Source organism: Lipotes vexillifer, unplaced genomic scaffold (assembly GCF_000442215.2).
Source record: "Lipotes vexillifer unplaced genomic scaffold, Lipotes_vexillifer_v1.1 scaffold120, whole genome shotgun sequence".
Taxonomy (NCBI): domain Eukaryota; kingdom Metazoa; phylum Chordata; class Mammalia; order Artiodactyla; family Lipotidae; genus Lipotes; species Lipotes vexillifer.
In genome coordinates this window covers 1,862,575-1,880,061 of record NW_006791240.1, presented here as the reverse complement: position 1 = coordinate 1,880,061, position 17,487 = coordinate 1,862,575, and the positions used below count along the sequence as shown (strand labels likewise).

At 35.2% G+C, this 17,487-nt stretch overlaps 1 protein-coding gene across 1 annotated transcript in view; it reads left to right on the top strand.

Annotated features, from left to right (window-relative positions):
* The window catches only part of NBEA (neurobeachin), a 640,668-nt gene that overhangs the window by 175,400 nt on the left and 447,781 nt on the right, over positions 1-17,487 (top strand). The window contains 1 exon segment of the mRNA XM_007464249.1: positions 12,388-12,496. Within this exon segment, the coding sequence (XP_007464311.1) occupies positions 12,388-12,496 (109 nt within the window).

The following is a 17,487-nucleotide window of genomic DNA, read 5'->3' as shown; positions in this document are numbered from 1 at the left end:
CCCGCGTCTCCTGCATCGGCAGGCGGACTCTCAAGCACTGCGCCACCAGGGAAGCCCTAATGTGCAGTTTTGATAAAGGTAGAATATTTCTTCATTATAAGGTATCATAAATAGCTGACACCAAATATAAAAATGAAGCACTAGCAGTATTCAAATAGCAATCATATGTTTCTACTATAACCTAATCATTACTAGTAATTATTATTCAAGATTTGAAACAAATAAAACACACAATCAGTAGCAGGAAATAGGTTTCATTGTTTATAGGTAGTTTGATTATATACCTAAAAACCTAAGAGAAGGCCGCCGCCATGACGTCGCACCAGGATGGCTGCGAGGAGCCCACTGCTCGTGGCTCATTGGCCCCGGGAGGGGATTTGGGGGGACATTCCTAGCAGCTGCTCAAACTGTTCGTTTTGGGGATCCTCCCTGTTTCTCCCTGCTTGGCACTGGTTGCCAACATACGCTTTTCCTTGGTGGAACGGAAACATTCATCTGGACGAGCTGAGGAGCTCCAAGACTGACTAAAGGCAACATCTGGATGCAGTCGCCAGGAGTTCTGGTTGAGAAACCCTACCTTTGATGTATGCTTGAATAGCAAGCCAAACTGTTCCTTCATGGAGTTGGCTTAATTACAGTTATTCGCAGGACAGAATTCTAACAAATGGTTCAAACAGATGATCAAAATGCCCAATGCTATACCATACTAAAGCTATAATAATTTTAGCTTCTAAAAATTTTAAAGCACATACTATTTAATGTTTACTGTGGAAATAAAAATTTCTCAACCAAGTATGTTTGTTTAATGTCTTAACTTCAAACAGTGTAACTTCTGGATGAATTCTCCAAGATAATCACACTCTAAAAGGCACTGTTGGGCTTCCCTGGTGGCACAGTGCTTAAGAATCTGCCTGCCAGTGCAGGGGACACAGGTTCGAGCCCTGGTCTGGGAAGATCCCACATGCGGTGGAGCAACTAAGCCAGTGTGCCACAACTAATGAGCCTGCACTCTAGAATCCATGAGCCACAACTACTGAGCCCACGTGCCACAACTACTGAAGCCCTCACACCTAGAGCCCGTGCTCTGCAACAAGAGAAGCGACCACAATGAGAAGCCCGCGCACAGCAATGAAGAGTAGCCCCCGCTTGCCGCAACTAGAGAAAGCCTGCATGCACCAATGAAGACGCAATGCAGCCAAAAATAAATAAATAAATAAATAAATAAATTTAAAAGGCACTGTTGGTAGTTACATGAATAAACATGCTATTAGTTGTTTGTTACAGGCCTGTTACATGTTGACAGTTGTTTAACCTAATAGTGTCTTTCTTTTTTGGACTAGCTGAAATTAGTCCAGTTTATCTAGCAGAGCCAGTTGTCTGTTAGTAAAAAGTAGTGGTGCGGATTCTGGGGATACAGCAGTTCAAAAAGAAAGCTTCCTCCTCATCTACTCTCAACTCCAAGCTATTTGGCTCTCTTCTGCCAAAATGTTGGCTCTTGTGTGTACAAATGAGTCTTGATGTTCTGTTGGGGTACCAGTAGAGAAAAATGGCAACTCGTGAGGGATTTTTCTCTCCCATGGGAATGACAAACAGCTGAAGAACTATGTTAGCAGCCTAAGGTAAAGACTAAAAAGCAGCAAATTTTAAGAGATGTTTTGATCTCAGATATCTCTGCCTCCCATTCTCTCTCCTCTCCTCTGTCTCTGTCTTCCAAGGAATATTACTATTGGCTTCGATTTAAGTTACCACCAGAATGCCAAGAGGTACCTGGATTGATGGGATGAATTTTCCCTGTCCTTGAACTTGTGGGAGTGTAAGGATATTGGAGTGCTAGGATGCTGGCTTCAGGACTTACAGCATGCTAAGTTTTGTACTACAGATCAGTGTGCTTAGAGGGATCTTTGCCTTACAACTCCTGCAGGGATCTCATCATTTAAAATTCATAGTAGGGAGATCTAAGTGCAACAGTGTGAAAATGGAAGATAACAACTCAGTTGAAGGGGCATAGCAACCAGAGACAGGAGATAGAGAGAATCATCAAATTATGTACTCAATGAAATAGAACTAGTGTGGAAGCTATCATGGAACCTTTGAATTTTACCTTTAAAAAGTGCATCTGAGATTCAAGTAGAGCACCAAAGGTGACTTTCTGCCTCTTTATATCATTATTTTTCCCTATTCACCCAAATTAGTGAACTGGAAGATCTCAAAGCATGGACCAAAAACATAAAATGAGAAACTATATAAAGGCATAGGAGACTTAACATGTGACTAATAAGAATAACTGGAGAAGAAAAACAATGGATAAAACAAGATATCCTGAAACACTTTATACTACTAAGAACTTAGAAATGTTGGGTAAAATATAGCAAAATTCCTTTCAGATGTATAGCTGGGTACACAAAAGTAAGGGAAATTCTCATATATCAAAAATGAAGATCAAACATAATAGAAGTTATAATTCTTAAGAAACAAGATCATATTGAAACTAACCATTCAGCTTTTAAACAAATAATCAGAAGTAACTTCTGGAAATGAAAAGGCACTAACTAAAATTAACAGCTCCATGGGCATGTTAAACAGTTTATACAGAAATTAAGAAAGAATTGGTGAACTAGAAGAAATGAAGAAACTATGTAAAGGCATCACCAAGAGACAAAGATGATAAATAGGAAAGAAGGTTAAGGATATAGAGAAAGAATGAAAGATTTCACAGAATAAAATATCAATACCTAGGAATAAATTTAACCAAGGAGGTTGAAAGATCTTTATACTGAAAACTGTAAGACATTGGTGAAAAAAAATGAAGAAGACACAAACAAATGGAAAGATATACCAGGCTCATGGATAGGAAGAATCAATATTGTTAAAATGTCCATACTATCCAAAGTGATCTACATATTTAATGCAATTGCTATCAAAATGCCAATGGCATTTTTCACAGAAATAGAACAGATAATTCTAAAATTTGTATGGAACCACAAAAGACCCTGAATAGCCAAAGCAATCTTGAGAAAGAACAAAGCTGGAGACATCACACTTCCTGATTTTAGATTATAATCCAAATTTACAGTATTCAAAACAGTGTGGTCTTAGCATAAAAACAGACACATAAATCAATGGAATAAAATAGCCCAGAAGTACACCCACACATATATGGCCAATACTTTATGACAAAGGAGCCAAGATATACAGTGAGGAAGAATAATCTCTTCAATAAATGATGTTGGGAAATCTGGACAGCCACGTGCAAAAGAAGGAAACTGGAACTCTTGCTTACATATTAGATAAAAATTAACTCAAAATGGATTAAAGACTTGAACATAGCACCTGAAAACGGGGGGTAAACTCCTTGACATCATTCTTGGCAATGATATTTTGGATTTGACAACAAAAGCAAAAATAAACAAGTGATTATATCAATCTAAAAAGTTTCTGCACAGCAAAGGAAAGTCAACAATATGAAAAAGCAACCTACTGAATGGGAGAAAATATTTGCAAATCATTTCTCTGATAAGCTATTAATATATAAAATATATAAAGACTTCATACAACTTAGTAGCAAACAAGCAATCCAATTAAAAAATGGGCAGAGGATCTGAATAGACATTTTTTCAAGGAAGACATGAAAACATGCTCAGCATAACTAATGCAAGTCTAAGCCACAATGAGATATCACCTCATACCTGTTAGATTGGCTGTTATCAGAAAGAAAAGAGATAACAGTGAGGATATAAAGAAAAGGGAATCCACGTGCACTGTTGGTATGAATATAAATTGGTGCACCCACTATGGAAAACACTATGGAGATTCCTCAAAAAATTAAAAATAGGGACTTCCCTGGTGGCGCAGTGGTTGAGAGTCCGCCTGCCGATGCAGGGGACACGGGTTCTTGCCCCGGTCTGGGAGGATCCCACATGCCACGGACCGGCTAGGCCCGTGAGCCATGGCCGCTGAGCCTGTGCGTCCGGAGCCTGTGCTCCGCAACGGGAGAGGCCACAACCGTGAGAGGCCCGCGTACCGCAAAAAAAATAAATAAATAAAAATAAAAAATAAAAAATAGAACTACCATGTAATCCAACATTGTCACTTCTGGGACTATATCTGAAGGAATTGAAATCACTATCTCAAAGAGATTTCTGTACCCCCGTTCATTACAGCATTATTTACAAATAGCCAGGACATGGAAACAACCTAATTGTTCATTGACAGACGAATGGATAAAGAAAATGTAGATACTTAGATTGTAGTTTTCTCTGTTTCTGTATATAAAATGGAATAATATCCAGCCATAACAAAGAAGGCAGTCCTGTCATATGCCACAACTTAGATGGACCTTGAGAGCTCTATACGAAATGAAATAAATCAGACAAAGACAAATACTGTATCATCTCAGTTATGTGTGGAATCTGTAGAAACCAAACTCACAGAAACAGAGAACAGATGGGGGTTTCCCATAATCTGCAGGGTAGAGACTGGGAGAAATGAGTACAGGTGGTCAAATGGTACAAGCTTCCAGTTGTAAGATAAATGAGGTCTGGAGCTGAAGTGTACAGCATGGTGACTATAGTTAACAATATTGTATAGTATTTAAGAGTTGCTAAGAGAATAGATCTTAAACGTTTTCATCACAAGAAAAACTTTGCAACTATGTAAGGTGATGGCGTTAACTAAACTTGTAATTATTTTGCAGTATATACATGTATCAAAGCATTATGTTGTATACCTTAAACTAATGCTATGTTGTTATATATCAGTTACATCTCAATAAAACTGGGGAGGAGTGGAGCTGATAGGCAGTTGTAACAAATGTACCTCTCTGTTGGAGGGTGTTGATAGTGGGGAGAGGCCATACATACATGGCATACATGGGGCCACCCAGGGGAATATGGGTAATCGTTGTACTTTCTGCTCGATTTTGCTGTGCACCTAAAACTACTCTAAAAAATAAAATCTGTTTAAAAGCATGTGTTGGGGGAGAAGCTAATAGGGAAATAAGAAACTAAAACAAAGTTTACTTGTTATTGGGGCAGGGGGCAGTGTGAATGAGGAGGAAAGGGTATGAGTTGGGTTTGAAGCCCCTCTGTATCTTTTTATGTCATTATTTTTTATCCAGGTAAAAGTATTACGTATTTTAAAAACTGAATAATAAAAGCTGGCAGGGCTTCCCTGGTGGCGCATTGGTTGAGAGTACGCCTGCCGATGCAGGGGACACAGGTTCCCCTGAGACTCTTTGGGGAAGAAAGAAGAGAGTCTACTAAAGAAAAAAAAAAAAAAAAAAAAAAGCTGGCAGACCAATATTTAAATAGACCAAACTAAACTTGAAGGGAAAAAATTTAATGAAGCTAAAGAGGAGCATCTTGTAATGAAAAAGGTATAATTCAACCAGGAAGGTAAAACAGTGTCATATTTATATATGCTCAATAGCATAGATGAGGTATCAAAAGCAAAACTGAGATTTGAAAAATAAATCAAAATAGTTTAGAGGTTTTAACGTTTTTATTTATTTATTTATTTTTTTGTGTGGTACGCGGGCCTCTCGCTGTTGTGGCCTCTCCCATTGCGGAGCACGGGCTCCGGACGCGCAGGCTCAGCGGCCGTGGCTCACGGGCCCAGCCGCTCCGCGGCATGTGGGGTCCTCCTGGACCGGGGCACGAACCTGTGTCCCCTGCATCGGCAGGTAGACTCTCAACCACTGCACCACCAGGGAAGCCCCACATATTCTTTTTAAAAGAACCATCACAAACAAAGTATAAAATTTTTTTTTTTTTTTTTTGCAGTACGTGGGTTTTCTAATTTCTTAAAAAATGTTCCAAGAGGGTTTTCTAATTTCTTAAAAAATGTAGCATTTATTATACAACCAGATATTTCTATATTTAGGTGTCTGCCCAGGAAAGATGACATCATATGTTCACATCTAGACTTGTGCATGAATGTTCTTGGTACCGTTATTCATAATAGGTAAAAACTGGAGACTATCCAAAATTCCACCAATTGGTGAATAAATAAATGAACTATCATATGCCCATACGATGGAATACTATTGCACAATTGAAAGGAAATGAATTACTGATGCATACTATGACATGAATGACTTCCTAAAAACATTATGCTAAATAAAAGAAGCCAGATGGAAAAGACTATATATTGTATGATTCCATTTATATGAAAGATCCAGAATGCAGGTTGGTGGTCACATGGGGCTAGTGATGGAAGTGGGGATTGCCTACAGATGGGCACAAGGGAACTTTTTAGGGTGATGAAAATGTTCTAAAACTGGATAGTAGTGATGATTGCATGACTCTATAAGGTCTTTAAGAAAGCACTGGCTTGTACACTTATAAAATTTGTGAATTTTATGGTGTGTATATTATACCTCAATAAAGCTAATAAAAACTTGAAAAGCAAAATTTAAAACTCTTAGCAAATGTAGGATAATAGTGTTATTGCCTTGGATTCAGGAAGGGTTTGTAAACTATTAAGTAAACATACATAAATCATCTAGGAAAAAGTTGATAAATGTGATCATTAAAATATAACATGTTTTAAAACCATAAGAAGTGAAAAGACGAGCCACAAAGTGAAAGGTGATATTTGCAGTTTATTTGTAATACAGTGGGTTTGTATCCTGACCCTATGAAAAATCATGCAAACTAATAAGAAAAAGAAAAACCATTAGGAGAAAGAAGAATATAAACAGTTCACTGAAGAGCAAACTTGATTTGGCTAATAAGCATATGGAAAGATACTTGACTTCGGTAGCAATCAAAAGTACAAAATTTAAAAGTTACCTTTAATACCCACTAGGGTGATAAGCTTTATAATTTTTGACAGTATCAGGTGTTGGCAAGGATATGCCTAAGAGACTTTCAGATCACTGGTGGAGTTGTATAATTGTTACAATCACATTGGGGAACAGTTTGACAATTTTCAAAAAGATGAAGTTACTCTATGACTAATTATTAATTGTCTCTGTGACATGGAGACGTTCATGTATGTGCACAAATGCTCAATGTAACATCATTGGTAATAATGAAAAGCTGGAAACAATGTAAAAGAATATCAGTAGGATAACAGAAATGAATTTAGGTATATTCATACAATTGGATATATTCAGCTTTGAAAATAACAAAAGTTAACTTTCATAAACCTAATATGAAGCAATAAAGCAAGTTGTAGAAGGATGTATAGTAGTGATATCATTTATCTAAACTTCAAAAATATGAAAAAATAAAATAATAAATAGTTTAGGAATAGGTACATATCTAATAAAAGTATAAAGACATACATGGCTATATAAAAGCAAATTCATGATATCATTTACCCCAAAACATAGTGAAAAGGATGGGCTCATGGACAGGTACCCAGAAGTGCTTATTTTAATAGTTTATTTCTTAAGTTGTAGTAATGGTGGCTACATGAGTATTTATTATATGATTTCCTTTCTTTTTAAAAAATCAGATCTTAAAAAAATAAATGGGTAAGGAAAGGGGTAACAGAAAAAGAATTCAGAACTTCATTGGCATTATAGAAATCAGATGTGATCTGAAAGCACAAAATAGAATCAGTTGAACTTGAAGTTAAAAGTTCAAAACAAAAAATTAGAAGACATTATACATTGATAAAAGGCACAGTTTAACTAGATGATGTTATGGTCATAAGCCTCAGAGCATCAAATATTGCATTCAAATATGTAAGGAAAACCATTAGAGATGCTATAAGTAATTGATAAGATACAATAGTCTAGACAGTATTTCTCCTTCAGAATGGGGCCAATTGACTAGATAACATATAAAGATATAGAAAAATTAAGTATATATTCATAAAACTTGATTCAGTAGATACAAGTTCAATCTTATATGCTTTGAAAATATACCTTATGGCTATAGGATATTTACTAAAATAAAAAATCATGTCCTTGACCATAAGGTAAAAAATGTGGACACAGTAGAGATTTTACTGTCACCACTTTCTGACCGTAAGGTAATAAAATTAGAGATTAAAAAAAAATTGAGCAAAAAAAATTTCAACTATTTAGAAATTAAGAAACGTTCCCCAAAAACCTGCTAGTGAAGAGAAGATAATAAAATGAAAATAAGTTCTTTAAAATTATCTATTCATCATAGCAAGAACATACTCAGAAGTAAATACATCCAATATTGAAGAATAAAGATAATGATAGGAATGTATACTCATATTGCAGCATTGATTAAAGGACAGCAGAGTAAGCTAGGAAGTACAGATTAATAAAGATGAAGACTAGCATCAAGAAAGAAAATAAAACAAAAACTGTTGAAGGGATCACTGACTACAAGAGTGATTTTATTGAAGGAATCAATAAAATGGAAAAAACTTTCATATCGTTAATATAAAATGGAAAAATTTGGGAATGAAGAAGGGCCTTCAGGGCTTCCCTGGTGGCGCAGTGCTTGAGAGTCCGCCTGCCGATGCAGGAGACGCGGGGATTTAAATGAGACCATGCAAGTACAGTACTCACTCAGGCCAATGTTAAAAAAAAAAAAAAAAAAAAAAAAAAAAAAAAAAAGAAGGGCCTTCAGAATTATAGGCCAGATTATAGTAATTATAAGAAAATATGTTATGACAACATACAAGATGTTCACTTCTAGTCCTTGGTAATAACATCATTTTGCTACAAATAGTTTTAAATACTTATTTTTTGGGGTTCTCTATACATATGCATACTACTTTTTGCATCAAATAAAAGGTGGGAAGACTAAGATCACTAATAAACAAGGTAAAAGTACAGGTGCACAGAACATAATTCTGTTTTGCTTCACTAGTAATCACTATCTGATATTTCAATAGAACCATGCTCTATGGTCCTTTAGTTCATAGTTGTGTTTTGATACAATTTCTCATAAACACCGACAGATGCACGTATTATTGAGTTCCTATAGCTTATCCATTCTTAACCTCAAAGTAAAAGGCTGAAGAAATTTAGGTTAAAACCTCAAAAAATTTTACAATTCTCCTGATAGATTAAAGGAGTTTGAAAAGTATAATAGTGTCCATTATTTGAATGACTAATGATTCTTAACTATAGAATAATATATAGAATAGTAGCCTAAAATGATCTTACTTTCAGTTTATTAGAAAGGGAATTGAAAATGGAAATAATATTTTAATGTATTTCCTGAAAATCATGAAAAAATTTACTAGCTGCAGTAAGGAAGAGCTATACCACGTAGTTTAATTGAAAGACTCAATTAGATAGATTTGTAATGAACTGAACTTATAAACCTAATGCAGTTTTGATAAAAATTCCAAGCTTTCTTTAAAAAATTTCAAAAATTGTTGTAAAGCTAACTCAGGTGAACAAACAAGTAAAAAAAAGTCAGTGAAAGATTAAAAAATAAGTATAATGAGTGTGTATTGTGATAAGTCTAGTAGACCTTATAGTAAGGAATGAGCTATAAAAAGAGGTGAATAGAAACCCCAGGTATACGTGCTAATGTATGTATGTTTAGATATGAGGAACATTATTAAAATGTGAATTATTCAATAATTAGCAGCAAAAAACTGTTTAATTTATGAATTGGAGTCTTACCCCAAACCATGCTTCCTCTCTCATCTTTTCTTCCCAAGCCCTAATTTTTGCATTTGACTGTTTTATTATTATTATAATACATAAGATTGATGAAACTGCTGGTAATTTGTACCTTGATGTTGGCGTATGAATGTACATATTTTTGGAGGTCATAAACTTCAAAGTCTCATAAAGTAAAATTAAACTTAAAAGTTTTAACCTTATAATTTTCATTACAAGAATTTATCCTAAGAAAATGACCATGGATATGCTGAAGGATTTATGTAAAAAGACAAAGTTTTGTTTATGGTAGAAAAATATTTGAACGTAACATAAATGGCCAACAGTAGTGAATGGATAAATTATGCTACATTCTAGTTATAAACTATATTTAATAGCTGAAATTTTAAGACACAATATGTTGTTTTACAGGTGACAAGCTATAAATTATCTTATGTAGAATTATTTCCATTGTATTGATATCATCTATATCTATCTATCATATACTTACGTGCAACGTAATTAGTCTGAAACAACATCAACTGATATTTATAATGATTATCTCTGGGTTATAGAATTATGGGTTTTCTTTTTTTTTCTTTGTCCTGTTCCAACATATTCTCTGAATTTGTTACAAGAAGTATTTTCTGGTCATCCCCCCAAAAATACTTGTTTTGTGAAGAAGGAAATTGGGGTGTGTTTTTAATGGAATGGTTAGAAGCTAAAAAATGTGTAATTTGTATGAGATTAAAAGGTTACTCTTTTAAAAAAATAGATTGCACTCAATCCGAGTGGGCAGAAATCCCATAAAATTGAAAAGATAAAGCAGCTAGGCACTAAAGTCTGAAGTCTATTTAGGTCTTAAAGTTAAACAGGTTCAAGTTGTTTCTCAAATATATACCCTAGTGAAGCCTTTCTGAACTGAATACATAGAGCTGGATCTTTCATTAGAGGTCCTCTGGGAAACAAAATCATGTGATGTACAGGGCCAGCATGCCCATTTTATGCCTGAAATGATGGATGCCACTTTTGGCTATCTCTTGATTGCTGTGAGACAGCATTTATTGGTGAGCATTGTTTCAAAGAAAACTGCAAGAGGAAGCTGACTCATCTTTTTCCTGGTATGTGCAGTATTCTTCAAGTCCCCCTAAGAGGTAGAATTAAGCTGCTCTGTAAACATTTACTTTGGAGGAGGTAGTCAAGAGAGCATGAATTTCTTTAGTAGTTGAAATTATAGTGTCCCAGTTAAGATATTACTCTAAATTCCAGATAGCCTAATTTAAATGACTTTTACCAGCTCCGTGTATCAAAGAGATATATCAAGAAATATACATTGGCATTTCTTTTTCTTGATTGGGAGCAAATGAAAGTGTCAGGCTTCCTTTCCTTAGGTGTGGCTTGAGTTGGAAGAGACTAAAGCCTTCCCCTTCATAATCCCCAAATATCCATCTGTCCTGTTATTATTATTTTTTTTAATGACCATTTGACTTTTCCCAGTCGTATGTTTTACAAACACAGCCATTAGACACTTGCCCTAGCTTCCTTTTGGATTTAGGTAATTGCTGTTTCCTTCTCTGGGCTGAGGAGGATTGGGTGAGGGGAAATAGCTATCCTGCCTCTTTTGTTGTGCAGTGTGAAGCTTGAAAGCTGATGTTAGAAGAGAGGATTTCCAGGTGAGTGGTGCCCAGATAAATGGCTCATTATTCGATTTGTGCACTAATTAAGGTAGCAATAGTTCCTGTAACAAACAGTGAAGTTTTAGTAACTTACCAAACTAGTAGTTTCTTTCTTATTCACTTAAAATCCAAATGGGTGTCCTCAGCAGTTGATTTTCTTCAAGCTGTGCCTTAGAGACCCAGGCTGCTTCTTTCATCTAGTACCTCTGTGTCTTCATCATAAGGCTCCTGTGTTGCTGCCTTGAGGAAGAGCATGGAAGAGTAGTGAGTGTTTTTTCTGTAGCCCAGGCCTAAAAATGATCCACAACTTTTCTTCTCGGGTTCCATTGGCTAGAACTCAGTGGCCACACATAGCTGTAAGAGAGGCTGGAATTATAGTATAGCTGTGGGCTCAGGAAGAAAGGAACAAAAGTTTGGTGATTACCTAGTCAGTTTGTGTTATAGTTGCCAAATCCACACAGGGAACAATAGAAAATCAAGGTAAGAAATGAAATACTGAGCGTTGGGGGCCAAGAATTTCCAGATCTTGACTTCTAAGAAAGTGACATGAATGAAAGGCATGTAGTAATTCCCTGGGCTAGAGCTAAGTGTTCCAGGAGGACTTTAATAGAGCTTTCTATTCTAAGTATGGATTTGGTAGAGGAGCAGTTAAATGGGCCAACAGTTAAATAAGCCACAGATACAAGCAGTAATGAGTTCCCTTTACTTCTGTCGAATTACTTTGCTTTCTCTTCAGTTTTAACCATACTTATAAATTTTTGTTATTAAAGTTTTACATAGATTATTTCGTAGACTTTGGACAGAAAGGATTTGAAAATTCTGTTGTCTCTGTGTTAAGGGAAACTAATAATTTAACCTAAGAAAATAACTCCTAAATAGCTATTAGAAATTTGAAAATTATAGCTGTCAACATTTATACATTGTTTTATAATTTGTATACTTAACGTTTTAGTTTGTGCGGACATTTTGAGAAGTGTTTAAACAGTAGTCTTGGTATTTTAGAAGACAGCTATGCTATAAACTGTGATTTAGTAGATGGAAGTTAGTAAACATTACTTATGTAATTCTGTATCTGCTTATAGATTTTACTGCTTATCCTAACATGTGATTAGAAAATCCAGTGTGTTTCCTAGTATGATTTTTTTTTTGCCCCTGTTTCTCCAGGAGAAAAGTTGAAATTATGCATACCCACAGTCTTTTTACTCTGCTTGGAGAGAGGCTGATGTTGCATACAAACACTGTGACTGTCACCACGTACAACACACTTTATGAGGTAAAAACTTAAAATGTGTGATGCTAATTTTAAATGTATGCAGTGGAAACCCTCTGTGATTAGAATAGCAGTTGGTCAGTTAATCTAAAAAGGCAGTAATCCTTAAAAAAAGAAAGATGAACACATACTTACGTTTTAAAATTTTTGTTTAAAACATATCCATGTACATTTATTTGCCAATCTTCTTATGTTGGGCCTAGGCATTTTCTTTGAGTATGGGTTGGCTGATGGGCTTTGCACAGTTTTTCTCACATAAATCACACCCATTATGCATTATTTATTCGTTCTTTCCCTCCCCTTACCCTCCCCGCTTTTCCCTCTCTCTGTCTCTGATATGTAGCAACTACTAACATTAACCTAGAGTTGAGACTGGGATAAAATGTAGGTAAGAATTATTTGTAAAAATGGTATCTGGAGAAACTTTAGATCCCATCATCTCAATTCAGAAATCCTTTTCTTAATTATTTCTAACAGATGGCCATACATATTGGGTTCGTTATTTTCTGTGAAATGTGTGTACTACCTCATTTTAAATACCAGTAACATATTAGGAATGTTCTCTTATATTAACCTTCATTTTACTTTCCTGTAGCTGATTTTCAGAGGTCCTACTTCTTTTCTCTAGTGCAAAGATTAGCAAACTATAAGCACCTCTGTTTGTAGGGCCTTGGTCTAAGGTTTGTTTTTATGTTTTTAAATGGTTGAAAGTAATCGAAAGAAAAATAATGTATGACATGTAAGCCTTATATGAAATTTAGATTTGTGTCCATAAATAGTTCTGTAGGAACATAGCCATGCTCATTCCCTTACATATTGCCAATGGCTGCTTTTGCATTATAGTAGCGTAGCTGAGTTGAGTACTTGCAACAGAGAACGTTTGTCATCTTTACATTGCTGCTCAGTACAGTGCAGTAACTGGACAGTGTTTCACGTACCACCTGTATTGCCCAACCTAATATATATTTTTTAAGAACAGTGTATATCCATCATGTCAAAACAAGAGAAAAGTGGACTTCACATCTCACACTTCAACATATAGTGGAGCGTGGGTTATTTTGTTATAGATGTAGATAGCAAAACATTGTGACTGTTAATACAAGGAGACTCTAGTTGTGCTAAAAGTCATAGCAAATGATAGGTTTCAACATATGAATTTTGGGGGGCACAACAAACATTCAGTTTATAGTAGCAGGCTATATACGCTCTCTGTTGCAACTACTCAGCTCTGCAGTTGTGGCTCAGAAGTAGCCATAGAAAATATGAATCAGATGAGTGTGGCTGTCTAATAAAACCGTACTTACAAAACAGTAGGCTGGATTTGGCCTACAGGGCATACTTTTTTTACCTCTGGTTTTATACTCTCATCAGTAAATTTAAGAGTTGTTGCCCTTTAAATAAATGAAAAAAACTCTTTTGACTACTTTGTCTTTTTCATCTAAGCTTAATTTTCCTACTTAGTGTCAGTCATTCCTCAAATTACATGATTTGTAAACTTTACCCTCCAGAGTGCTGCTTTTTTAAAATTATAGTAATATTTTAGTATTGCTCCAATATTTTGCCTACAGAACTGAATAAGCACTAATAGAAAGGCCTATCCTATGCAGAGCATCTTTATTCTGATATTATTATATTTCCCTAATAACAGTAACTGCCTTTTTTGAGTACTTCCTATCATAATCTCCTTGGTAAGTACTTTACATACATTATCTCAAATCCTTACAATATTGCTATGAAGCTGGTATTTTTATTGCCTTTTTAAACAGACAAACTGAGGCTCACAGGTTAAATAATTTGCTCTATGTCATACCACTAATAAATGGTCATAAAATAGGCATTTCTCATAGTATATGTACATAAGGCAAAAAATATCAGAATCTACCTTCAGTTGACAGTATTAAAATCCTCCTCTGAATCAAAACTTTGCTATAATATCAGATTAGGGTTCTGAATGCTAGTGTCAAATACTGATGAACTTGTATCTTTTTTTTTTAAACGTTTTTATTGGAGTATAATTGCTTTACAATGGTGTGTTAGTTTCTGCCTTATAACAAAGTGAATCAGTTATACATATACATATATCCCCATATCTCGTCCCTCTTGGTTTAACTTGTATCTTTACCTTGGTTTTCTTACCTACTAATTGCTCTGGGCAATAATGCCTGTATATGTTTTTTAATCATTGTCTTTCCTCCACAAATTTCTGACCCTTGCTTGTTTTGACCTATTAGTGTTAATAGAGTAGGAAGTCTTTGTAGTCAATGAAACCTTACATTAAAATAAAGTTCCACATATCATTATATGTTGAATTTGAAAGATCATCATGTGCTTGTAACCTTAAAATAAAATGTCCCATGTATATATACATGCATATGTAATTCTACTCGTCTTCCTGAAAAGTGGCTCAACAGCAAGTGCAGCAGCATCTGTACTACCATCTGTATTCATCGGCACTCTCTTAGTGTCGGGATTTTATCTCTGATTCCATAACTTAGGTGGAGAAAGTCAGGGAGAAAGTCAGGGAAAGTCAGCTTAGTGTCGGGATTTTATCTCTGATTCCATAACTTAGGTGGAGAAAGTCAGGGAGAAAGTCAGGGAAAGGCAGGCAGCATCTGTACTACCATCTGTATTCATCGGCACTCTCTTAGTGTCGGGATTTTATCTCTGATTCCATAACTTAGGTGGAGAAAGTCAGGGAGAAAGTCAGGGAAAGTCAGGCAGCATCTGTACTACCATCTGTATTCATCGGCACTCTCTTAGTGTCGGGATTTTATCTCTGATTCCATAACTTAGGTGGAGAAAGTCAGGGATCTTCTGATACTGGATGTTGGATATTGGATGTTGCAGAGATTTGGAAATAATGAAGGAACTAACTTTCAGGGCCTCCATCTGACCAATTTGGCAATAATGTAGGCTTTCAAAGTAGAAAAATAATCATGGTTCATTGGAATGAAGGGACCTGAGTTAAGTATGATACTCTAAAAAGAAAAGTTAAGTGTACAAAAGGTCAAAAAAGAAAGATGGTTACGGTATGATTGTTTAGCACTGTTGATTCCACAAAAAAGTAGAAAAGGACTTCAATAGATGGTTTACTACTACTAACAAATCAAATTGTAATATCAGTGACAGGATGGTGGATGACTAATTCTATATCACCAAAGTTTAAAGATTGCATCATTTTGGAGAGTGGCATCTGGTTGTAAAAAATTTAAAACTCATCCCCAGTGACCCCCCACACCCCTCCCCCCAAAAATGAAAACTCAAGTGATAGGTTCGAACTTAAATTCTCATCAAATAGTAAGTGAAATTTAACTAAAGAAAGAAAACTCAACTAACTTGAGTTTGATTTACTATGTGAGCATCAACCAAGGCCTGTACCCCTAGCAAGAATTAGTTGGTTGATAATCTGCAGTTTGAAAGCTCATTTTATCTTCATTTTCTTTTTTGGTTTGAGAAAATTACCTTAACTCCAAGCATTGTATCAGAACACATATTACTACAACTGTAGAAAGGTATAAAATCAAGTACAGAAATAATAAAGAACTCTGTCAAACCTACCGTATTGATAAATGATATTTTAGAATGCGTGGTTTTCACAAAGTGTTTGGAAGTTCAGTTATTGTAAAGATTATGTCACTGTGATCTTTAAAATTCTAAATCTGGCAAGATGCCTATGATAAAATAAACAGTAAATATTAAAGGACAAAGTAATTTAGAGTTTTTAGTAGGATATGTCAGACAACATTGCATAAGCTTTGAAGATCTAAAAATCTATTTAAATTATTCTAAAAACAAAAAAAAATTTAATTGAAAAAACATCCCTATCTCCTAGTTTCCCGAGGTGAATTTATTCTTATAGATCCTATAATGAAATGAGTTGGCTTTAATGAATCCTCTTTGAAACTACTCAAGGCTATTCTTTATACAAATATTTTTTTGAGAATTATAATATTTGTAAAATTTGTATCTTACACTTTATTTGCTTTATTTTTACTTTGTTACTCCATCTCTAAATTATGGATTATTATGTTTTCTTGATTTGTAGCACTTCCTAATACACTTAAAATTTTTTGTTAGATTGTAGAATATGTCTCCTAAAGACAAAACTAGATTTTTCTATTTAATATACTTGTAGATCTGTCTGAACAACAATATATGATTATTGATCCAATGCTTTTTAAAAATATTGTGATATTAATTTTACTTTGTATGTTTGGATTTACTATTTCTCTTTACATACTATTCCTATAATTCAGTTCAACACTTACCATAGACAGAGGCAGTCAGGTATGGGATCTTGTCATCTGAAGAGCTGTTTCCCATGGAAAGACTGATCTGATTTTTTTTTATTAATTAATTAATTTATTATTTATTTATTTTTGGCTGTGGGGGTCTTCGTTTCTGTGCGAGGGCCTTCTCTAGTTGCAGAGAGCGGGGGCCACTCTTCATCGCGGTGCGCGGGCCTCTCACTATTGCGGCCTCTCGTTGCGGAGCACAGGCTCCAGACGCACAGGCTCAGTAGTTGTGGCTCATGGGCCTACTTGCTCCGTGGCATGTGGAATCTTCCCAGACCAGGGCTCGAACCCGTGTCCCCTGCATTGGCAGGCAGATTCTCAACCACTGCGCCACCAGGGAAGCCCTGAACTGATTTTTTAATGTATATTTTTTACTTTATCTTTTTTGGTAAGGGTGTAACATTACTGGACACAGTTTTTTTACAAACGGGTAGTAACTTTAAAACCTTTAAGTATCTCATAATAAAACTTTTTTTTTCCAAAATTATAGAATCTTATGTGTAGGTAGTATGTTAAATATCATCTTATTCAAACATTCTTTTCACAGATAAGGAAACCAAGAGTCAAAAAAGTAGTAGAGCTTGTCCAAATTGTATAAGTACAAAGGTTTTCTGACCCCCTGAATATCTACAGCAGCAGTTGGATGTAACAGTGGGGTTAATAGTTTGCCATTTTAAGAAATAAACCAGTACTATTCCT